Here is a 24,625-nt window from a genome sequence, read left to right on the forward strand (position 1 = left end):
CTCATTGAAAGAAACAAATATTGGAGGTAATTTTTCTTGTCTCCTATAGATCCTAAGGGAAATTTAAGTTTGGCTTAGGAAAAAGAGTTGGTGGGGTACAGACAGCATGAGTCCAGTGGTCAGGTCATTAGAAGAGGAGTGGTAGCTGCTGTGTTCCTGACTTTTACAAAGTGAATCAAGTAAGTGTGGGACTTCTTCCCTCCTGTCCTTGGACTGTTAAGCTCAGGGTTTGTCTGAGGACCGCGTTTCCTGTGCTGTGCTATGCTGTGCTGAATTGAGCCTGCTCCTTTCTGCCAAGAACCCTGAGGATGTTGTCCTTTGCTCATGGGTGAAAGGCAAATATAGCAAAATTCCTTAATCCTTGAGAAAAGAGTCTACAAGTTTTTACTCCAAATGGCCTTTCAAAGGTGATCTGTAAGAAAGCAGAAGCAGGACAGTACACATCCCAAGCCTTATCACAAAGGGAAACTTAAGAGATCTTTGAAAGAGGAATCTTTCGATTGGGGGACATTTACAACTGATGTGAATATGGCTTGGACATCACTTATCTGATGTCCTGAAAGTGGCCAGCAGTCAAGAACCATGAAGTATGTCTAAAAACACAGATGGCAACAGAAGAAAGCAAAATGGAGAGGGCTTGATCATACCTCCATTTGAGAAAGAGGCAGTTGGTGACAGCAAGGAAGGAGGGGTCTATATCTCTCTGTCCTCTTAGGAAAAAGTGTGGAAAAGAACTGGGACAAGATACTTTGCTAATCAGGAGCCCAAGAAAGCAGAGCCCAAGCAGTCTCCCACTCCTCCGCCAAAGAACAATCTCCCCGGAGGTGATTGCACTTACCCTGAAATCAGGTTTGCATTAATTTACACATTAAAAATAAAACACTCAGCTCAGAAACCACCTGTCCTTCTAGCTTCCGACCCTCTTCAACCAATGTCAAATATTTATTCAACAAATAATGAGGCAAGCAAAGCCTCCTGTCACATGTTCCCCTTCTGTTAAACAGTGTCTGGTAAATCAGGACAAATGTACTATTTATACCCTCTAAACAAACACAATCCCTTATGATACAAGTAACCAAACCACACATAATACAACTATACAGCACTGTAATTATGCAAAAGTAATGATGCCATGAAGATGACAATGACTTCACATAATGGAAAATAATGAGCTTCTTTGCTTAGAAATTAAATTATCCTAGAAGTCCCTATTGCTAAATTTCTCTGCATTGATTCATATTTTATAGAAGGCAATGCCAGCTGATGGAGGAGGATCAGCTATTACCAAACACTGGAGGAGTGGTAACCACTCCTTGTTTGACATTCTGAGTGCTCAAAACTTGCACTTTTTAGTGAAACATGTATCTTAGTACCCACTTTTCCAGATGACTCAACAGGAAATACAAATAAAGCAGCACAGCCAGGAAATCTGTGTGACTTGTTGATGGCCCATGTGCAGAGCTATAAACAGAAAAGCATGCAAGCAAAGTTCTATTCGCTTATATGGGTCATTCTCAACGTTAGCAGAAATCACGCTCTGCAGAGCTCACGTTCATGCTGCTCAGTAGATGGGCCTGCTGCTGCCCTTAGCTAGCTGGGCTGGTCACCATCCTTTCTGCATTTTCTTCCTTCCAGCACTTGTCCCTATCTTGTTTCAGCACACACTGGTACTAGGCAGATCTGAACACCTCCCTTCTGATTCATGAACGACCCTGGCCCACATCTGCAGTTAAATTCCCACCCTATATTCTACCTACACTATCAGTTAGACACACAGTTGTCACTCTACATGCACCATGAATTGTGAAATAATATAATTTATCTGTCCTTTGGAAAAATCAGAATCACGAAGTATACTGCAACAGGTGATCAAGCATAACACTATTCAGGTATCAGTGATTCTATAGGTTAAAGGAGACAAATATGAATTTAATAATTTTTTCTGTATGTAGATAAGAGTAATGCTTCCTTGTAATTGACCTCACTCTATTAGAACGACTAACTTGTCCCTGGAGAAATTGTAAGCCTGAATCCCCTATCATCAATACATACGAACAGACTGTTGTTATTTACCAAATGACCAAAAGAAAAAAAAAAATCTGAGTTAGCAGAATTAACAGAATGAAGGAGGTAGGTGGCCAGGAATGAACCTTACCAAACACACAATGGCTGTCTGCACTTTGCCTTTAAATCAAAGAACTTCTGCCACCAGAGGAGCCAGATCCCGGGAGAGAAGGGGCTTTCCTAGGTCCCTGGGCTGCAGAGTGGAAGTGCTGATCCTACTGAGCTGAAGAAGCAGTCAGTGGGGGTAGCAACAGCAGAGCTCAGCCTGCCTGTGGGGTCTCTCTCATTGTGCCCTGGGCACTGCCAGGTCCTGTGTGGTAAAGCTCCCCGAGGCCCAGCACTCTGCCAGTCTATGTTAAGGAAGGACAACTGGCAACAAAGAGCGAAATGCTAGGGGAGAGAAGGAATCCCTCCTCCCTCACTGTCTCACTCTTAACGTCAAAGTAATCAAAGGTTGTTTATGGAAAATTTTAGTACTTTCACAAATTTGTATTTTGATTGAATTTGCATATCCCATTTACTGTTAGTCAACATGAGGAGAGACTCAACTATTTTAAACTGCCTTTCTCTAGGACTGAAATTCTCTCAGAATTTTTTCATTAGACAATTCAATTATGTCTAATGTGGCAATTTCCAGGGGATTCGAATTTTGCTTAAAGAAGCCGATGTGTAAAGAGAGATCAGGAAGGGGGAGAGGGTGAACACAAGAGAAGAGACAATCGTTACCTGTCTTCGATGCTACACAGATCAATGTGTAAACCACTAAAATTCCCCAGGGCACCTTGCTGAACTGAAATGAGGTCCTTGGGCTGGTTATCAATGAAGATGAGCCTCATGCAGCCTTGGAAAGCCTTAACGGGACTGAGACATTGGGACTCGGTGAGATGGTCGGGGCACCCTGTGGGACAGAGAGAAAAGATGAAGAGAAATGCTGAGATGATCGGTCTTGGCTTTGGAGACTTATCATGGGAAGACCTGCAGGTTTCATTATTTCACTGCTTATTTATTCACAGCAGTGCAAGGATTTCTGCTGTAAATTCTGCTATTCTCAGGGAGGGGAAGAGATTTGTACAGAATGGGCCATGATCCCTCAGCCACTGCTTAAAAACTGGACGTGTGTTAAAGGGAATACTTATGCTACAGAATCTATCTTTATACTTTTTTCCCCATTGCTAAATTCTTAGCCTCCTTCTTCCAACGGTATCCTTCACCCATCCGTCGGATGAAACACATTGGAATCATTTGGAAATTCTGATTTTTTTTCAAAACACACATCTAAATGCAACATTCCTTCCTGAATTACACTTTCAAAGAAAAATATGCTTTGGATATAAAGATGACAGCAGAGTCATTGTGTGCTTAATTGTCAACATTAACAGGCTTGGCTGCTGAGAAAGTACTCACCGGGACATTACTAGAATGTTGAACTGATTGGGACAAAGGACTTGAATGCACACAGAGCACTATAATAACCTACATGAAAGGTTAGTACTCAAGCTTTTAAAAGTATTACTTTAAAAAATTATCGCACTGCTTTAGCACAGGTGGCAGTCATCACATATCCACCTGTTATGAAGGCAGAGAGAGAGCAGAGCGAGTATAGGGAGGGGGTGCTCACCTGCCTGACAGATTTCTCAACGGCTGTCAAAGCTTCACAGTATGTGCCAATGCAAGGTTGAAAAAAATAAATGGCAATAACCGTAAATAACTGGAAATTATGCCAACCCTTCCTGATGGACACACACTGCTGGGCTAGTGCCCGGCGGCTGGCTAACAGCTCACAGGCACGATGTGCAATGAAGAGAGATGCTACAACTGCTAACTGACACTGCGGAGAGAATATACGCAAGTTGACTGTTATTACTAAAGCTAATTTTTACCTTCCTCAATTACAGTCGATGTGTGATGTGTGTGCTTAGACATCGCACACACAGAGAATCTTCACTGGTTGAGACCAGTGCTCCTTAAAGCACACCTCTAACAACCCCACGTCTCCTTGTATGCTGGAGGAGCATCGTTTTCACCTTTCAAGATGTCAACTGTGTATTACATGAGAGTTATTTTTAAAATCATCCTCTGAAATCAACTCAAGATGTTTTTCCTTTCTCTCTCCCTAAAATGTGGCTTAAGATGGCAGTTAACGCAGTCTGTGAGGTATGCCCTCAGGGGTCACAGGATCCATGCTCTTTGCTGCATTTGCTCTCCTTTCTGCCTGCACTAGGGGCCATGGAGGGCACACATCTAGTCAGGAATTCTGGTTCACATGTTCCTTGCTTTCTCCACGGATTTGTACCATGCCTTCACGTACACAAGTCTTGCTATCTATGAAGTGGAATAATACCTACTGCAAAGATGTCACAAGAAAGAAAACGAGACCCACATCACCTTTGCAGAGAATGGCACTGCATCTCTGAAGATTTGTGGCTTTTGCACAGTTGGAGATGATGGGAAGTGAAGGATTGAAGCCTTTTCTCACTCTAAAGTCAGACCACCAAGGTATTGCTCCACACAATCCCCCTCCTAGAAAAACCCTATGCAGGGCCCGGCGCTATGGTATAGTGGTTAAGGTCTTCGCCTTGCATGCCCGAGATCCCATATGGGCGCCGGTTCTAATCCCGGCAGCCCCACTTCTCATCCAGCTCCCTGCCTGTGGCCCGGGAAAGCAGTCGAAGACGGCCCAAAGCTTTGGGACCCTGCACTCGCGTGGGAGACCCAGAAGAGGCTCCTGGCTTCGGATATGGAAGATCTTCCTCTCTATCTCTCCTCTGTATATCTGCCTTTCCAATAAAAATAAAATAAATCTTAAGAAAAAGAAAAACCCTATGCAGACTTGTGTGCGTCACATATATAAAATCCTTTTCAGATTCCTAAACTTCATGCACATTTCATTGGGAGCGAGGAGAGACTACTGTGGACTACAGTGCATTACTTCCCATAATGCCGCTTTTCTGTTCCTGAATAGAGAAAATGAGCAATTATATACCAGATCTCAGCCCAAGCTCATCTCTCTCAAGACAGAAGCCAGCTTCACCATTCCCTGCATGTGGCCAGCACTGGTGTCTGCAGTTTAGCCTCGATTCCCTCTCCCAGTGGTTCTAAGGATGAGCCTACCACACCCCATCTCAGAAAAAGTTGTTTAGGTGTCTTGTTCAAGGTCAGATTTTCAATATCTCTCTTCAGAGATTTCATGTGTGATACAATTGATTAACGAGTAGATATTAATTTAAATTAAAAGTCTTTAAATGAAGTAAAAGTGTGTGTGTGTGTGTGTGTGTGTGTGTGTGTGTATTTCTTTATTGGCAATTTATTGGGAAGTCCTTTATACATTTTCTATATCTAAATCAGCTATATCATCTATATCTATATAGATGCCCATACACACAAGTGTTTCAAATGGTGTGTGGAGGTGTGGGCATTTGCATCAATGTCCAGGACTTCACTTGGGATGCCCACATGCCACCTCAGAGTGCCTGGGCTTGAACCCTGGATGATTAGTCACCCCAGGTTCCTGCTACTGCACACTCTAGGAGATGACAGGTAATGGCTCAAGTAGCTTGGTCCCTGAGCGGATCCAGGAGACCTGGGATGAGCACCTGGTTCTTGGTTCTGGCATGGCCTGTCCTTGAGTGTCTCAGACATTTTGGGGCATGAACCAGCAGGTGGGAGATTACTGCCTATTTATCTCTACCTCAGTCTCACTGATTTTCAAGTCAATAAAATGAAGAAAGAGACAAAATGGAAAGGAAAATATTATTTTAAATAAATCACAAATCTTTTAATTATATACATATATTGATCAAGTCATGCATGGGTTTCATTTTTGCACTCAAATAAAATTGGAATTCCACTTTCCATGAATTCTTTGAATTCAACACATTATATGTTTTTCATCCTAACTATCACTAAGGTATCGTGCTTGGAGAGATTCCCAGGATTCACCTAGCATAGGAGACGATGGAATCAGAGCTGGCTTTTCTCTATGGAGCTAAGTGATCCTGGGCCTCTGACCCCTCCCAGTCCCAGCTACCCCAAGCCATGGGCGTGGACTGTAGGCATTGAGGAGGAAACTGAGGGGTCGAGTAAGAAAAAGGTACAGAAGTGACTGAGTCAGCCATGCTGGATGCTTCCACCCGAGTTTCCTCCTTGCAAGTCCTGCTGAATCTTAGTGCATCTGCTCCAAGTTTTCAGCTGAGTTTTTCTTCCCAGTGTGATCTGAGAGCCTGACAGAGCTGCAAAAATGTTCTTTGGCTGTGCTACATAACCCCAACCCTTATAGATGAAGCTCACCCCTTTCTCAGTCCTGTCCTAAATAATTCATATTTGTACAGCTGAGACATTTGGCATCTCACTATCTTAAGTATGCATGAGTATGTGTAGGCAAAATGTATAAATAACAATGCAAGATCCAACAGAGTGAAATAATTGCTCCCTACATTCCCCCACAATCCCCCATCTCAGTTTTCAACTTCATATTCTGGAGAACTTACCTCCGAAGTAGTAGCTGCTTCCTGAATAAATTTGCACCGGGGTAGTGTCTTGAGCTGCGGATGCTGCGTCATTATCGATAGTGAGAGTGATGCGGTTTCTTCTGGCGCTGATGCTGACCGCATGCCACAGGCCATCATTCAGATTGCTGCCTGGAATAGAAACAGGAAGGACAGGTGTAAGGATGACTGACTCTCTGAGGTCTGGAGGCAGTAGGTTTCCTTGCTCCCCCACCTGCTGTGGCTGCATGCATTCTCAGAGCCAACCCTCCTCCCTCGGCTCCCAATAATTATCAAGGATCATCTCCCTTCATCTTACAATTCAATCTGTGTGTATGTCTCTCTCTTTCATTTCTTTTTCCCTTCAAGACTGCTTGCCTCCTTTCCTCCTTTTTCCTTCCTATCTTCCTTCCTTCCTTTCTTTCCTACTCCATTCCTCTTTTATCTTTTGAAAATGGACAGCCCAATTTTACAATGCTGGTGTTAAATTCAAAAGGGAAAAACAAAACAAAAAGCATATACTGGATAAGTTTATCTCTGACAATGAATGACAAGTTATTTAACAATACTTACTAAAAGCATGTCCTATATTAAATGATCAATTGTTACGTATATGCAAAATGAAAGCCCAAAAGGAAAATAAAGTAAATCTCAAAATAATACCAATGGTTTTGTGCACCACTGGATAGAGCTATCATGTGTGAACAAGGGAGAAAGCAGGAAAGTTGACTTACTCCACATGAGAATTCCAAGAAGGTTTTATATCAGGAATGTTTGGAAAATGCTCAGTTGCAATAACTTGGACAAGAACTGCAGAAGTAAGGAAGCCGACAGGTGAATGCTAAGGTCATGCATGGGAAACAAGACCATAAGATGGTAGGTGGAAAGTGGGTCCAATTACCCAGAGGCTGCCCATGGTGAACAGGTTTCAGTCATTTCGTTAAAGAAATAACTTCTGGGATCCAAGTGAATCCCAACAGAATGGCATTTTAAGCATCTGCATTCAAAAAAAAAAAATCCTGTGTGTTTCTAATGCACAGTTAGGGGAAAAATACTCTGGGGGCTTTTGTCATGTTTCAATAGGCTTGTCTTTCACCTGTTAGCACCAATTTGTGGCCTGGCTGCTCCTCTTCAAATCCAGTTTCCTACTTAGGGCCTGGAAAGCAGTGAAGGATGGCTATGTCCTTGGAATCGTGCACCCACATGGAAGACCTGGAAGAGCCTCCTGACTCCTGGTTTCAGATCGGTTCAATTGTGGATGTTGTAGCCATTTGTGGAGTACAGCAGTGTATGGAATATCTTTCTGCCTCTTTTCTCTGTAAATCTGCCTTTCTCATAACAACATGCAAGTCGTTAAAACTGACATTTTCTTTTTATGATCTGGGAGTTAAAGAGTTGACATTGAACAACCTGGGAAGAGGTGCACGTGAAGAATCCTGGGACCACAGAGCAAGGGATAGACCTTGGAAGGGTCCAGGTTAGGGATACAGCTCTTAGGGACCTGTGGTACAAAAGCCCCCAGAGGCAGGATGAGAGACTCTCAGCCAAAGCAGCAGCAGAAATAGGCAGTGAGAGAGAGATGGAGAGGTATTTGTGGAGGTAAAACAGACCAGCTGTGGGAGTGACTGGAGCTGGAGTCTAGAAGCAACCAGCTGGGAGGAAGGTGCTAAGGGCCAGAGCCCTTTCTGAGTGCTCTCACAGGGGTAAATGCAGAGCCGGTACCCTTTAGCCCCCAAACAGCTGGACAAGCTGCCCAAAGAATTTAATAGCAGGCCTGGGATCAGCTGCTCTGACCCCAGCACGGCTGCACCCCATCTGCTCTGAGCATCACAGATGTGGGAGAACCCTTAGAGTCAGTCTCCATTGCAGCCCTGAACAGCTGCTAAGCTAGGGATCAGCACACACAAGTTAGCCTCACAGTCTCCTGAGGGCAGCAGTCTGCAGGCAAGGCAGCATGCAGGTCCTGGTTGCCCACTAGTGAGCAAGAGATTCTGACATTTCCCTTTTGGTGGACATTTAACTACCTTCAGGGACACAGCCAATTGTAGCCGATTAAAAGTGAGTGCAGGTAAAGCTTCAGACTCTTTAGACTGGAAGAGAATCGGCAACTAGTTCAATCTATTCCGGCCAATTAGTCCCCAAGGCCCAAAGCCCTGTTAGATGCCAGGGTACAGCAAGGAAGACAACACAACACAGGGGGTGCCCACTAATCAGAACTCTCAATTACTCATTTTATGAATGAAAACGGCCCAAGAGGTGACAACGTCAATGGATGCGTCTCATCATGTCACATCTCTGTTTCAACTGCTGTCACATACTGAGTTCCGTTATTTGGTTGTCTGTCCTTCTTATCTTTCTGATCTTTTCATTTTCACTTTGCTATTTTCTATACGGGCATCAGTTCACTAAGGCAGACTAAAGTACTCCATGAGAAATTTTCAAAGGAGAGTAAAACAAAACAAAACACACGCACACAAAAGCAACAGCAGCAACTAGGAATACACAAGTAATTTATGAGAACTCAACCCGGAATTAATTCCTTGTTAAATAAGGAGGCACTGGTTCCTCTAAAAATGTTTCTTTTCAAATGGGCCGTTCTCTTGCACTTCCCTGCATTGGTGGAACCAGAACAACACCCCTGGGAATCCCTCCGTGTGGTAGGGAGGAAAGTTCAAGGATGGGCTAAGAAGTTTCAAAAGTTGTGGAGTACCAATTCTACCCGACTGCTTGCTGCCAAGCCTCCCCCAGGTAGACACTGGGGAAAGAACAGAATTCTAGTTTTTCAGCGTGGAGAACAGGAAAGTGAAGCTTTCAAAGAGACGAATACCTTGAAGGCAATAAGCAACAAGAGTGGAAAGTAGGTGGCGGGCACCACCTGCCGTCAGGTGTAAGGGCTGAGGCTGAAAAGATGGATCCGGTTTCTGAGAACTGGATGAAAACAAACAAATTTTCTGGACTCTCTTTGGGTCGGCAAAGAAAAAAATCCTGTTACATCTGCCGAGGCTCAGAACAGCGGATCCTAAAGCATGGTTCTCAGCGTTCTGAGTCTTTGACCCAAAGGCTTTGGAAACGCCCGAGAGTAAGGCCTCTCTGGCTCTCTTCTACTGCTGTTCGACATTGGGGAAGCTCAGACACACTTGAGAGAGGCTCTTAGCTCAGGCAAAGCTTATAAGCAAGAAGCTCTCGGGGACACTTCCACCCGGCGCGATGACTGCAGGTGCAAAACACACAGCCCGGGAACCTGGCTTTGGAGTTTTATAACTCACATGCGAGAGGCAGGGAAGGGAGGCAGAACAGAGGGTTCTTGTTCTGCGCACGCTCTGAGGATGTTCTGCGCATGCTCCACGAGTCGCTGGGCACCTGTTTATGTCGTGTAGCTCCGGCGCTAAAGTCAGTTGGAGGCAGCGCCTCTGGTGGTAGCCACTGGTTACTGTAAACATTGCCCTAGGAATGAGCCAGGAGTGATCCATCCCGGGGCTCATTCCCACTCCACCTCAGGCCATCATTTTGCGCTGCACAGCCTCACACATTCCTGCTTCTTGCCTCCTTCCTACCGTGAGTGAATCAGAGAAACCAGCTGTCTACGCCAAGGTGAGCCATGGAAAATAGAACTGCCCTCACGGGAAGCCTTTCACAAATATTCCAGAGATCATTTCCTTTCCTTACCTTCTCCCGTAAAGCTCCAGAGGGACTAGGCAACCTGGGCAGGGGTATGGAACACTACACAGAGAGACCAAGAAGAATCCAGACTCCCCTCTCGGTCTACCGATATTAGATGGCAACCTTTGTCCCATCATGTCTACATGGCTCTCTACTCCACACACAGCATACAGTGAGATACTACCCAGCCGGGCATACTGTGGAGATTGCTTCAACCCTGGAAATAACTTGTTACATGGTTCCGTGGTGTGTTCCTTCACACAATACCTTTTTGGTCAGGGCCCTACCACTTATAATTTCTACAGATTTACACAAGATCCTTAACCTTGCTAAACTTGCTTACTTATCTATGCAACAGAAACAGGATTGACTGACTGAGAGCGTGTGGGTCTTACATTCCATGGAAAACCCATCTCAGCTGCTTTTCTGTGTCATGCCATACCTGGCCTTAACAGTTCAAAGGTGGGGGAGAATCAAGATAGCGGAATAGGGTAAGGACATGTTTAAATGAATGGAAAAACATTTAATCAGGATGAAGCAGAGAGGACACATTTCAGGAAATAGGAGAGGACAAAACAACAGCAGAGGGGTACCTGGAGACTGACAGACACAGGAAAGCAGCAAAAACAACGGTGTGGTGTTGCAGTGACTGATACTCCAGTGACATTCAGCTAACAGCGATCTGAACCCCACCAGCAGCCAGAACTCCACCAGCAACCAGGAGGGAAGAGACTTTCACTGGGAGCTCGGGAGGTGAACCCAAACAAACAGCTGTCTGTCCTGCTGGTCCGTTTGATTTGACCAGGAGCAGAGACAGAGCAGCAGATCCTACACAGACAGTGCAAGAACAGGGTGGATTTCACAGCCCAGTCAGACCCCTAGAGCTGAATTGGGCACCATTTTGTGTAAGGAGGTAAAGGCAAGGGAAAGGATTGCACATGTGCTGAGCTGGGAGTGAACTCATTTCTGACTCAGTGAACTGCAGCAACATGGCATTCTACGGGTTCCACCCAAGACAAGTATGAGTAGCACTCAGACCTGACAGCTAGCATATCAACAACTCTACCAGTGGCACATCAGGTGCCATTTTGTACACTATGGCAAAAGGTTTAGGACCGCAGGGGGACAAGAGTGAACTGTGCTGAAGTCACGAGAACTCACTGAGTTTCAGTGGGTTACACTGATACCACAGGAAAATAATACCGACTGTGGCACCCAGACCTAATGTCCAACGGGTTCCGGCAAGATCAGCACCACCAACAGCCTAGCTATATAGGACACCTGGTGTCTCCCTAATCCTGGGACCTATTCCAACCGGAAGTGGGAGAAAGTTTGCAGAGACAATGGTGCAACCTCAGCACGGTATCACAGGAGGTGGGGAGTGATGAGTCAGGAGCAAGGGCTATGGAGATCACGGTGGAAATCTAACCTAAGAACCCAGACCTGGAACTCACTGGAGGTTGTGGCACAAGTGGCTGCAGGCAAAGAGCCGTGTACCAATGGCAATAAGTAAAATCAAACTGTAGACCTGTGGGTGACACAGCTTAGAAATCTGCCCCAAGGAGAACAATCAGATAGCTAGATGTGCAATGACCAAGAGCAAAAGAAGACACAAAGGCAACATGAATATTACTGAAGACTCCCCTGCAAAGGAGCAAAACGTTATGCCAACCTCAGAGTTAACTGAGGAAGATATCGAGAGAACGGGGAACACAGAATTCAGAAAACTTGTTATCAAGCTTCTTATCAACAATGAGAAGCACATACAAGGGAAGAAGCACATTTAAGGGAATGAATGAGAAGAAGGAAGATCTTTTCAATCTCTCTCTTTTTTTTTCATCTCTATCCGCCACTCGATCAAATATAAAAGGAAATCAGTTTTCTTTTACTTCTTTTTGTTTTCTTCCATTCTCCCAAGTAAGTAAAAATCCTGTTTAATTTGTATGGAAAAAATGAGATATTTTAAATTTCCCAAATGCAGGAAATTCTCCTAGAGGGGAAAAGTACGCAGGATTTTTCTGAGGCAGAATTTAGGCACTCAGGCAACACAATTCATAAACTTCTCTTGCTTTGGTTTTTGTCAGGCAAGTCTGAAATAACTCATAATGTCTTTCCCCTTCTGCGACCAGGAGATGTGGGAGCACTTGCCACTCTTTCTCAGTCACAAATTCATTTTAATTGACTGCCATGTGCATAATTATACAAGAAACTCCTGGAACCATTACGACAAAGAGTCACCATGGTCTGCACTGTATCAAAACTGCATTTTTGCCCTGAGGCCTACATTCTCTGTGCTCAAATATCTTCCTAATTAGAGAGAAATAGCCCAGTACCAGTTCACATTTTTCTGTTTTAAATAAGGAAGATTTAGGTTTAACTTTTATGAATCTGAACATGAAAAATATAATTCTAAGTGACTAAATCATCTTCACTATTGGAAATCTCATATTTTTTTGGCTCCTCTAACTGCACAAATTCACTCATGGCTTTTATGATTTATTATAGTATAGCTCCTTTTACCTCTAGGTCTTATGTCAGAATAAAAGAAAAGGGAATTTTAACATAGCTGCTCAATATTGCTGAGAATTAGAAACATATGAATCTCCTTTAATGGCCATCATAGTCCTGCTTATTTAAATTATTTAAATGACAGACAGAGTGACAGACTGCTCCCAATCCACTGGTTCACTTTTCAAATTCTCACAAAAGGTGGATGTAAGGGTGTGGACTCATGTCTGTCAGGTGGGTGGCACGCACCCAAGTCCTTGAACCATCACCAGCTATATCCCACGGTGTGCAGTAACAGCAATCTCAAATTCTGGCATGCTAAGAGGAGATGTGGCCATCTCAGATGCAGATGCAGTCAAAGCCACAATGCAGGTATTTGTCCCCACTTGTTTTTAATTTCCCATGATGGGCCATTCCTATGATGACCTAGCAATCCATCTTTAAGGATATCCACGCCTACACACAGTCGCTTCCATATGAATAGACTGGACTTTGTCATCCACATGGGATGAGTACACTGATAGCAGAGTGCAACAACAACCCCCAACAGTAGGATCTGTTGACTGTGGTTTTATCTGTTGTGCTCTCTGTCACCACCTCCAGGCTCCCTTCTGGAAAAGCCATGAGGGCGAGAATGGCAGTGGATGTCCAGAGGCTTCCAGCAGCCCTGTGAGTACAGAAGCAAATTTTCTCCTAGGAATCCCCATCAACAACTCCACTGTAGCTTCCAGGGAGTTTCCAAGCCATGATCACACAAATCAAGTGTCCTCTCTAATCCTCACCAACAGAAGCTGGGACACAGTATCTCCAATCACAGACTTTAATATACCCAAAGCTATTAGCAACTAACACACCGCTATTTGTATGAACTAAGATGCTTAACCAGGGCCACGGAACGAAAGTAAGTCTGCCTTTGAATTTACCTGTGTGAGTCCAAACTTCAGGCACTCCTGCATTTATCAGGGACCTAGCTCGCTTTTCGGCTCCCTTAGTGACATTGGAGGCTATTGCGTGGTGTGAACAGGCTTTCACTGGTAAGCTATATTTTTCACTATTTATCAATTTCCTTTCATGTGTTTGATGACAATTTCACAAGTCGGGGCGGGAGGGGAGAAGGAAAGATATTTAAACTTTAGAAAAATCAGGCAGTCGAGTCCTGCATGATCGACGTTGTCCCCGAGTGCACAACAGAGTGAGATCTGAGGAAGAAATCATTATTCAGGGAGGGATCTCAAAGGATCCATGGGCTGATCATCGGGCCTCAGTCCCTAGCACAGATTCTGGCATGTTGGTGCAAATTAATGTCTATTGTACATTGCAATAAAAATATAGTGTTTCCCAAATATCAGCCATTTATGGATCATTAAAAATAAAGCGAAACAAACAAAAGGCACTCTTTAGACTGGCGCTGTGTTGCAGCAAGTTAAAATGCCTCCTGCAACACTGACATTTCACGTTAAATCCCAGTTACTCTCCTTCCCATGAAGTTCCCTATTGGCAGAAGATCGTAGGTGCTTGAGACCCTGCAGGAGTCCTGTTTCTGGATTCAGGCTAGCAAGCCTTGCAGTTTGTGGCCATTTGGGGAGATAATTTTTTCTCTGTCTCTGCATTTTAAACGAATAAGTAAATAAATCGATACATATTTTAAAAATTGCTATATCCAGATGCTATATGTATTCTTATTGAATTATTTGAAAACATATATATTACATAATTCAATATTACGTAATTATATAATTATATAATGCAATATTATATAATGAAATATTATATACTTATATAATGTAATGTGTATATATATTTAAATATGTGTTTTATTGAATTATTTACTTGTTTGAAAGGCAGAGATACAGAAAGGGAGAGAAAGACAGTTACTCCTGCTGCTTGTCCACTCTCCAAGTGGCCACAGTAGACAGGTCTGCGCCAAGCAGAAATAGGATCCCATCCAGCTCTCCTCCGTGAGAGGCAGGGATTCTAGCTCTTGAGTCGTCTCCCACTGCTTCCCCAGAGTTGCCTGGATCTGATGTGGAATTACTGGGATTTCAAAAGGAGCTCATAGGACATAGTATGCCGTGTCTCAACCCTTTGTGTCTTGTCAATCCCTCAAATAATTTCCTTGAGATTGAATTGAAGATTGAAAGAAAGGGAAGAAAGGAGGGATGAAGGAAGGAAGGGACAGAGAGAGAGAGAGAAATCCCCTCAGGAACATATAATTGTGGAAGCCGTTTCTGTGACTCCACTTCATCATCTACAGAGTAGAAAACATCCCCTCCTACTAGTGAGGCAGTGAGAATTCCAATCACTTCAGATGCAGTCTGCAAAGGGCACACATAGCCAGGTGCTCCGTCAGTGATTTGAAACTTGCTTTTATTTGTTTTTTTCCTAACAAGAACAAAAATGCTGCCTTTATAGATTGGAGCAGCTGTGCAACCACGGGCCTTCCCATGAACCCTAGAGCCAGCTTCTGTGTGTTTCAGAAGAGCCTTCTTTCTGAACCTGGCTGAATAAGAAGCCCTCTTGGCCGGCATCAGCACACATACCTGTGAGGATTTCTGCGACGTGCTGAGTGGTTCTCTGGATGAGGAGCCTCAGGATGCCGCCCTCCAGGCTCAGCAGCAGGGTCCCCGAGCCCTCAGACAGCTCCGTGGACAGAAGCACCCCATCCTTATTCCATGTTCTAAACTGGAAACTCACTGAGAGCCCATTGATTCGTGGGGTCCCAGGCAGCAGCAAGTAACTGCTGCTGGAGTTGACAAATGTGACGGGAACGATGGGTGGTTCAGAGCAGGAAAAAGTGACATTGCCCTGGAAAACAATAAAAACCAAACATGGAAAAGCCATCTTTTATTCTGTATTCTGAAAGCTGATAAAAACGACAAGCTCAAGCTGACCTCAATTTCAGGATCATTCCACATTCAGCTGCAAAATCTTAAAAGGGGAAAAAATGTCAGCTTTGCTCCAAGACACATCTGAGATTGTTTTTTCTGTGTGAAGGATAACAGCATTCCCAGCAAGAAGGCCATCAGAGACAGCAGCAAGGGAGGAATAAGGGAAAGGGGCTCTTCCTAGGGCACAACAGTGGTGAAAATAGTGATATTCACTTGCATAAATCCACATGGCATGCCAGCCATGTGCCAAGCAATTGGAGCAGTTTTTTAAAGATGCATGTGCAACAGGTTTGCAACACACTGAAATGTGATAAAACAGAAGTGAAGCGCAGCTCCTGGAGGCGCCCAGAGGAGCAATAGTAGGACAAGCAGAGGCTCTGTCAGGAAATGAGGTTTACATAGTAGCAGACAAGAAGGAGTGTGAGTGAGCAGTAGCTGACATGTCCATCGAGGGTCAGTATGCGAGCAAAGTCTAGTAGAAACTAGTACAATGGCATCTCAGGAGGACGGAAGGCCTCTTTTGGTTTGCAGGTAGTAAGTGGGCCATGAAGAGCCAGCGAGAGAGGAGAGGCAAGAAAGGTGAGTGGGAACCGCAACAGAGAACACTCTGATGATTGCCACAAAGTTTCCCTTCAGAGTTAAAACACATTGGAGGACCGTGGGTCACACATTTGATTTGATGAAGGTATGTTCAGTGACACTGGGGGGAGAGTGGATGAAAAGCCTGGGGATATGAAGTGTGTACGCCATAGAAGCAAGACAAAGAACACCATTCTATGCTGCAGAAGCACTGGGGAAATGAAACTAAGAATAACCATGAACAACCACAGTAATTGTCTGCCCTGGAAAGTTGCAGGAATTAAAGATTGTCACATGTGCCCAATGGAGCCATGATCTTGAGCCACTTCCAGTGGATGGGCCAGGAGAAAGCCTGAGCTATTGTTAACATTGTGAATATGTGCCTAAACATAAAAATTATTTGGAATTCATATTTAAAACACATAGCCAGCCACATCATATTTCCCATCACTCCCATTTGAATCATTTAGGCTCCACACATTCAGGTTTGCAGGCATGCAGTAAGTTAGTTCAGGAAAGCACATCAAAGTAGATATGGCTGTCTCCTTTCAGGGCTACCAAACGCCAGCCTTTGCACAACACCTTGGTTCAGCCTTTTTCAGCTGCTCCCGTAGCCAGCATCACATATGCAAGAATATGAGGGATTCCACTTAGTTTCAGTGGTTACCTAAGGGGTGGGAGTTCATCCTGGTGGTCCAGATGGCTGCTCTTGCTTCAGAGTATCTGGATGCAATAACCAGCTGCATTTCTCCATTGGAGCTTCCTGCCAGTGCATGTTCTAGGAGACCATGGGGATGAATTAACAGATTGGCTCCATGACAGGGAATACTCGGATTGAAATTCTGGCCCCTGATTTCTGGCTTTGGCGCTGACCCAGCTCCATCTGTTGCATTTGGAACGTGAATCAGCACACAGAAGCCTCTCTCTCTTTCTCTCCATCCCTCTGAAAAATGTTAAGAATGAAGAAGGAGAAGATGAGGAGGAAACAACCAACCAGAATGCCAACATCCCTGTATCCCAGTGGGATGCTTGGTGTTCCATCTCTTCTCAGAAGTCCAGCATCCTGCTCTACTGTACACTCTAGGAGGCAGCAGGGATGACTGAAGTAGTTGAGCTCTTAACACTCATAAGAAAGAGCAAGAAGGAGCTTGTGACACCTGGCGTTGGCCTTCTCAAATCACTGTATTTCACAGGCAATGTGTGAAGGATAGGTAAGCAGATGGGAGCACTCTCTCTGTCTCCTTCAAGAAATAAAAATTTTAAAAAGATAAAGGAATGACAACCTGGATTTAGCTTTCCACTGCAGTGGCCTGGTGCAGCAGCAGAATAACTAAAATAGATTTAATTCTAATGTTTATGAGCCCTAAGCATGATTATAAATATCCCCCCCCCCGAAGAGCATCTCTCCCCTGTGTTGCTGATAGCCTTATGTTACTTGAAACAACTTCTACCAATGGTAGATTTCTAATGAGACACTTATCAGTCATTCTTCCAAGGGCATATTCTCACACTGTTCCTCTGTAGTGGTGATTCAGGAATTTTGTTTGGGATAGATTTCTGGAAGTCAGGGAAAGTGTCAAAGGGAGGTGCCCTGCATTTTGGTGAAGAAACCCCTTACAGATTACACTGCCCTCCATTCCAGGCAGTAGCCTCAGCATTTGCATATGCAGATCATGAATCATGAACAGCAACGCCTTCATGCAGTTTCACTCCACTTCAAGGGCACACAGCTTGGGTTTAGGGATGACTGAAGGCAAATCCACATTGTACTGGTGTGGAGGCTTTAATTTCTAGCCACCACTTCTGATGCTTACCTCCTTTGCTCTGGATGACACCCTATGTAAGCCTGTATCAACTTCTTCATGGTATGTCCTAGCTGTTTCAGTGTGAATGTTTGGATTTCTGCTGTGTGTCCTGTGGAAAGAGCTAGTAGCTGCTACATTTGCTACCAGCTTTGTCTTGTGCTGATGTGATCAGTATTGGAACTTCCAGAATGCCACAAGGAAATTATTTACCCAAAGTGGCATCTAAACCTTTGTTTCCTGGAACAATGGTGTAATCTGAGCAATAGATATAACTATATCCTCCAGTCAAATATCTGGACAAGCACCCTATGTAAACCCTACTTAGTCTTGCAGTGTTTATCCTGATACGGATGTTTCTAATCTGCCCTTACTGGCAAATGTTTTAGCTCCCAATGGAATTTATGCTCCTTGAATTGCTATTCTCAGACTCCCAAAAAAGAACCTGAATGCTTAGTAGATGATACGAGGCTATAATTGGATTACAGAAACATCCCTCTCACCCAGACGCACACAAGCATTGATGACTTAGTAACTGTGTCATGACTGCCATTTGGAAGAAACAAAATTACAAAGTCCATATGGAGAAATTAAGAGATACTAGTAGCCGTTATTATTATTATCATTATTACTACTACTTTCAGAGATCACTGTCAATTCTTTTGATGACAGAAGATTAGCTGTTTCAAGATGTTGATGGGGAATAGTTGGGAAGTGGTTGGGGAGATGAAGACTTTTAAAAGCACATATGATCATAAAAATCTGTTTTATCTCTTGACTCAAAACCTAAAGTTCAACTCCCCTAAGCACTGTATGCTCCTGGGAGACAGTGGTGGAAGGTTGCTCTCAGGTCAGTGGAATGTTCCAGGCACTAATAATGTTCTTTCCTATTTAGTTTATTCATGTCCTTTCTTAGCCTCCTTTTTCTACATTATTGATGGGGCTCAAACTTGTATGAGGCTCAGAAGTTAGGATACACATGGATTAGACCCCTAGAGCAGGAATTTCTAATAAATGTTGTTGGGAATTCTCAGTGTTTAAGGGAAGGCTGGGACTGGTGACCAACATCTTACTCAACAGGGAACAGGGAGGCCTCAAATTACACTGGATAGGTTCTGTGCCCTTGCATGTTCCTTAGATGTCCTGTAGTGTCCCTCTTCATTGACGGTCACGCTCCTTTCTCCTGTACCTTAATTCCTTTCTCTGTTTTTCTAGGTCATTGTTGCCCTTGCATCCCTGAAGATGCCTACAATTTGATTTCAGTACGGGTCTCTGCTATGTTTTTTCATGGTAAACTCAAGGATGACTAGCAGAGGAGTGGCTGGATGTGAATTCCCTTCCAAATCAAATCTGACTCAACTTTCCAGGAGAATGTAGGAGTACAGAGCTCAGCTCCCACATCACTCCTGCTGTATGCCGCTGCTACTGCTACTCCCCATTTCAACTGTGCTCCTTGCCAGCAGAGGAGCTGCACAGAGTGCTGAAGACCATCAATGCTAGCCCCATCCACCAAGGGGGTGGGGGGAAGGACAAAGAAAAAAACACTAGCTGTGTGTAAGAGTGCTATTGTATAAATCACCATGTGCTAGATGATCATTTTCACTCACGACATTTGTGATTTCTGAGTAGTCCTTAACTGGCATTTGATGGAGGAGCAAACCATTATTTAGAAAAGGCACCCAGGAAGACAATCTGTTTCAGAATTGTATCAACACAGACTTGGACCATGGTCCACAGATTTCTGCCTTATGTAGCTCTTTCCTCAGTTTCTCCAATTTTATTTTTTTTTCCAGTACAGAATATTGGTTCAGTTTTCTTATATACTATTTCTGCATATATTTGTATGATTATTTTACGGTACAGTTCCGTAAGCTCTGGAATTTCCCCTTCACCCTCCCCAGGTCCCTTCCCCCCACTGATTCCTCTATATTATTACAAAGTAAAATTCATCATAAACAGGCAGATGTCCAGCATTTTGCTGTTTAAGCATATCCTGATATTGTAAGTATGGACAATGGAAGAGCATCCACTATCCCATTCTCAAGATATATTTAACGGTTTCACTGGGAGCTCACCTTTGATTTGGAATTAGAGATGCATACTGCATTGTATCTTCACACCTGCATATGATAGACTTTATTACACAGTTACTATGGATCCCCTCAAGTGAAAAGCCATAAAACAAAATCAACAACAGGTGGAAAGATAGAAAATTTGCAGCAGCATGAAGTTGTATGCCTTGCTACTGAATGACCAATGTGTCCTTGAATAAGTGAAACATAAAATTTAAAATTTCTTGAAGAAAACAATGTTAATTTATGACCTTTGTGTCACTGAGGAAATTAAAAGAAAAGAAGCAACTATCGAATAAATGGAAATAAAAACACCAAAATACATGAGATTTGGCAAAAACAGTATTGAGAGGGACACGAGGTGCTCACAAAAAAAAAATTGCAATAACTCAAATAAATGATCTAGGAATTACTAAAAAAGAAAGGAGCAGGAAGCAAGAAATGATAAAACTCAGAGCAAAATGCGTAGAATTGAAGCTTAAAAGCACTATAAATTGTAGCAAGAAAGAGCCAGTTTTAGAAAGATGAACACAACAAAGTTTTAGCCAGACCAGCAAAGAAAAGAGAGGAAAAACCAAGTAAAATTAGCAATGAAAGAGAAAATATCCTAAGAAACTAGTAAGGTGAACTCTTCTTGCTGAATGAACCCTTTGATCCTTGTGTGTTGCCCTTCTCTATTGCTTTTAATACTTTTCACATCAAAGTCTATATTATCTGATATAAGAATATCTGTAACAGCTCAGTGTCCCTTTTTATTAGTTGAAAAAAAAATGTTTTTCCATCCTTTCCCTTTCAGTTCCTACATGTATTTGTTGGTAAGACGTCCTTTTTAGGCAACAGATAGATAGGATTTATTTTTTGATCCAGTCCACTCATTGTGATTGATTGATGAGTTTAAGCCATTTACATTCAGAGTTAATATGAGTGGGTGGTAATTTGGTCCTGTCATTTTAGCAATGGGTTGTTCATTTATTTAGTCTTCTGTCATTATTTTACTGGGATGTTCTTCGCATTTGCATTTGTTTTTGGTGGGTGCTATTCCTCTTTTTTGCCAAGAGAATATCTTTAGGTACCATTTGTAGGGCAGGTTTGGAAGAGGCATATTCTTTTAACATTTTTTTTTTACTGTGGATGAATTTTATTTCATTTTCAAAGACAAAGGAAAGTTTTTCTGGATACGTTATCCTGGGCCAACAATTTTGTTCTTTTAGGATCTGAAATATGTTGCTCCATTGTCTTTTGACCTGAAGAGATTCCGCTGACATGATAGGTCAGCAGTGAGTCAGATGAGGGTTCCACTATATGTTAATTCATTTGTTCATGTGCATATTTAAGGATCTTTTCGTTATTTTCAACTAAAGTTTTAATTATGTGTTGTAATACCAGGTGACTGCTGTTTCTTCAGCCCCACAGCTTTTTCATCAGTACACAGAATGACACCTGATGTGGCACTGGTGGAGGTCTAGGCCTGCTGGGTGTTAGGTCTGTAAGGAACCTTTAGGATGCCAAGTTGATACTGTTTCCCAGTAGGACCAGTGTAATGCATTGTACCAGAAGTGAGCTTTTGCTGGCTCATTGCCTGCACAACTCCTCATTGTTCCTCCAACCCGCATAGCCTTTTCTTCAGCACATAAAATGGCACCCAGTGTGGCACTGGTATGGTTCTGAGCCATGAAATCCATCCTGTTGCAGCATCCATCTGCTTGGCTTCTGCCACTCTGCTATTACTCATGTTCAAATCAAACAAATCAGGATGGGCAGTTCTATGCCTAGGTTCATTCTCTGAGCACGTGGTGCCCTCCGCTTCCCACCTGGCTGCTGCTGGAACTTTGGTTGCCCATCAGCGCTGGGGTATCTGCTCACTACGACACTACTCTGCTGCTTCCGCTGCCTCCCCATGTCCACAGATCCTCATGCATCCGCTTAGCTGTTGGCCTGTCCTCTCCTATTCCCCTGGTCCATGCCCTCTCTGCTTCACTCTGGCTAATGACTCTCCAGCTGTTTAAACATGCACTTACTCTGTGCTGCCATCTTAATTGTCCATTTGCTCTGATTCTCATCCCTCATTAATGCAGGAGAGTTCCACATTCCTCAGAGCCCCTCCATTCCTTTCTATTTAATTCATTCAAGGTTTCCATACACTCAGGTTTTCTCAAACAGTGTCCTAGGAAGAGACTGTAAGTCAGTTGCACAAATATGACTGAACTTTTTCACCTTCTATAGTCACTGCATGAATGTCACAGCCATAACCAGTACACAGTGCCCTGTACCAAGAAAGAGGATAGGCCGAATCATAAAGCTGGATTCATTGGTGCTGCTGCATAAATTGAAAGGAACGCCACAGTTCTTTTTATCCTCTCTGTGTCCTAGAATACCACAGGATCTTTCACAATTCAAAAAATTGAGACACTTGTTCTGATGTTGTGACACAATGGAAAACCCACTGCCTAAAACATCAACACCTTGCATCTGACCTGGTTAGAATCCTAACTGCTCCAACTTCCAATCCAACTCCACGCTACTGCAACTAGCACACACACACACACACACACACACACACACACACACACAGCAGATCATGAATTTTCTGGTTCCTAACTTCAGCCTGACCAAACACAGCAATGGAGATTATCTGAGGGAATGAACCAGAAGTTAGGAAATGCTTTCTTTTTCCCCTCGCTCTTCCTTGTCTTTTCTCTCTGCCACAATCCTGTGTGAGTGTGCGCATTTGTATGTGTTACCCTGCCTCTTTGAAATGAATTAATACATCATTAAAAAAAGAACAGGAAATCATTTTACCTTGGAGGAGAATCATGGAAAAGTAGCTTAGCATCTCTGCCTTTACGTTTTCCTAGTTTATCTCATTTACCTCCAGATCAAACAGTTCCTGTTCAGCCTTGCTCAGGGACAAGGAAGTTATGACCATGATTCTGTCTGCTGTTGAGGTTTCTCTAAGCACGCCCTCACCTACAGCTTGCCTCCTCTAAGGAGGTGAGAGGTGGGAACAGAGATGATCGTTCTTTTCTTAAGGATTGATGTGAGCAGTTTGGATTCCATCTGTAATGTCAGCTGCCAAGGACGAAGAGGCTCACAAGCCTTCTGGGTCCCTTGCTGGTGCCTAGATCCCTGCTCTGATGCATTGCCCTTTGACCTTGCTGCCCTCACTGTTCCTGCCACCTGCATCTAAAAGCAGCTAAAAGGCATGAGCTTGATGGCTTATTGAACACACTAGCCCAGCTCTGTTTCCCAGCTTCTGAATGACCACACCTTTGTTGTATAAATAGCTTACTCTCCACTTGACATCTTTTTCATGCAGCAGACAAATGAACTTGGAATCAGTAGCAGGGTGATTGATACATCTTTCCTGAACAAGCCCACGGCTTCCTGGCTGAAAGGTGGTCACGAGCATCCGAGAGAGGTTGGCACAGTTCACCGCTCTTTCTATCGGAGCACTTCCTCCTGTTTTCACCACGGCAGTTCTTTGTGCCTGCTCCTTGTTTCTGTGCATATCTTTCAAAATGTGATGACTGGCAGTGCTGGGACAAAAATGGAGAAGTTGTTTGTCCCTCGGGAGTCCCGAAACAATGTCTACTGTCAGGCAACTCTGAATTCCCTCTCTGATTACATCTGAGGTTGACCCACTTTTTCACATTTTAGCATAAGTTTTACTGAGTCAATACAGGAAAAAATATCTCTCCCCCTTTGTCTGATCACCTTCTGTCTCCTCCCCTGAGCCTGCCTTCGGCAAGGCACCTTCTGGGCTAGTTCAGCAAAGAATCACCCCCCTTCTAGGTAGTTTATCACACTGATGTCCAGCCAGTTCCTTAGGTTTAAATCCCCTTTCTCCTTCGTCCTGTTCAGAGATGAGTATAATCTCTCTCCATTATTATTATCCCCATTGCAGTAGTCCCTCTTCTATCACTAACAGTTTTCGTGAATTATTTTACTCTAATAGTTCATTGGGAAAACCATCCTGGTCTTTTCTTTGTAGTTCTAAAGACAGAGAAGTTATCTTCCCACATCTTATCTCAAGGAGAAAATGAAAGAAAGAGAGAGAATGACAGAGAGTGAGAGAGATTTCTACCAGTGGAGCAGTGGCGTGCAAAAGTTAGAATCACAAAGCAAAAGCTTGCAGGCTGTCCTAGTTTCTACATCTATGTGAATATACACCATTGAGGATCATACTTAGTGAAAGCGGAGGTCCTGCCCCTGCGGGACCCACACACCTTGATGACATCCTAAGGACATCCAGGCCATTGAAACCCAACAACCAAGTCTGTGTGAGTGGAGGAAGAGATTAACTTTCCTTGACCCATTTCTCAAAGACGGGCAGAGGTGGCTTTAAGGTCAGTAACAGTGCTTTTCAGGTACAGTCCGCCTGAGGACTGTACTCAGGAGTCTAGAGCATATTGTGTGCGTAGCTGTTGAATTAATGTAGGCAAAAGAGGTCAAGGGGCTTTTGTATAGATTTATCTCATATATTTGAAAGGCAGAGGGACAGAGAGACAATGGCTGAAGGAGAGATGTTCATACCAGCTAGTCCACATCTCAAAAGGTTGTAATAGCCT

At 43.6% G+C, this 24,625-nt stretch overlaps 1 protein-coding gene across 1 annotated transcript in view; it reads right to left on the reverse strand.

Moving 5' to 3' along the window:
- LOC121150356 (contactin-associated protein-like 5) overlaps window positions 1-24,625 on the reverse strand; it is a 298,680-nt gene that overhangs the window by 164,630 nt on the left and 109,425 nt on the right. Inside the window, exons 8-10 of the mRNA XM_040971200.1 lie at window positions 15,257-15,521; window positions 6,552-6,701; window positions 2,791-2,962 (exon numbers count right to left, since the gene is read on the reverse strand). Of these exons, the coding sequence (XP_040827134.1) occupies window positions 2,791-2,962; window positions 6,552-6,701; window positions 15,257-15,521 (587 nt within the window). The remainder of the gene's footprint in view (window positions 1-2,790; window positions 2,963-6,551; window positions 6,702-15,256; window positions 15,522-24,625) is intronic.

Source organism: Ochotona curzoniae, unplaced genomic scaffold (genome assembly GCF_017591425.1).
Source record: "Ochotona curzoniae isolate NIBS_2020 unplaced genomic scaffold, NIBS_Ocur_1.0 scaffold_4953, whole genome shotgun sequence".
Taxonomy (NCBI): Eukaryota; Metazoa; Chordata; class Mammalia; order Lagomorpha; family Ochotonidae; genus Ochotona; species Ochotona curzoniae.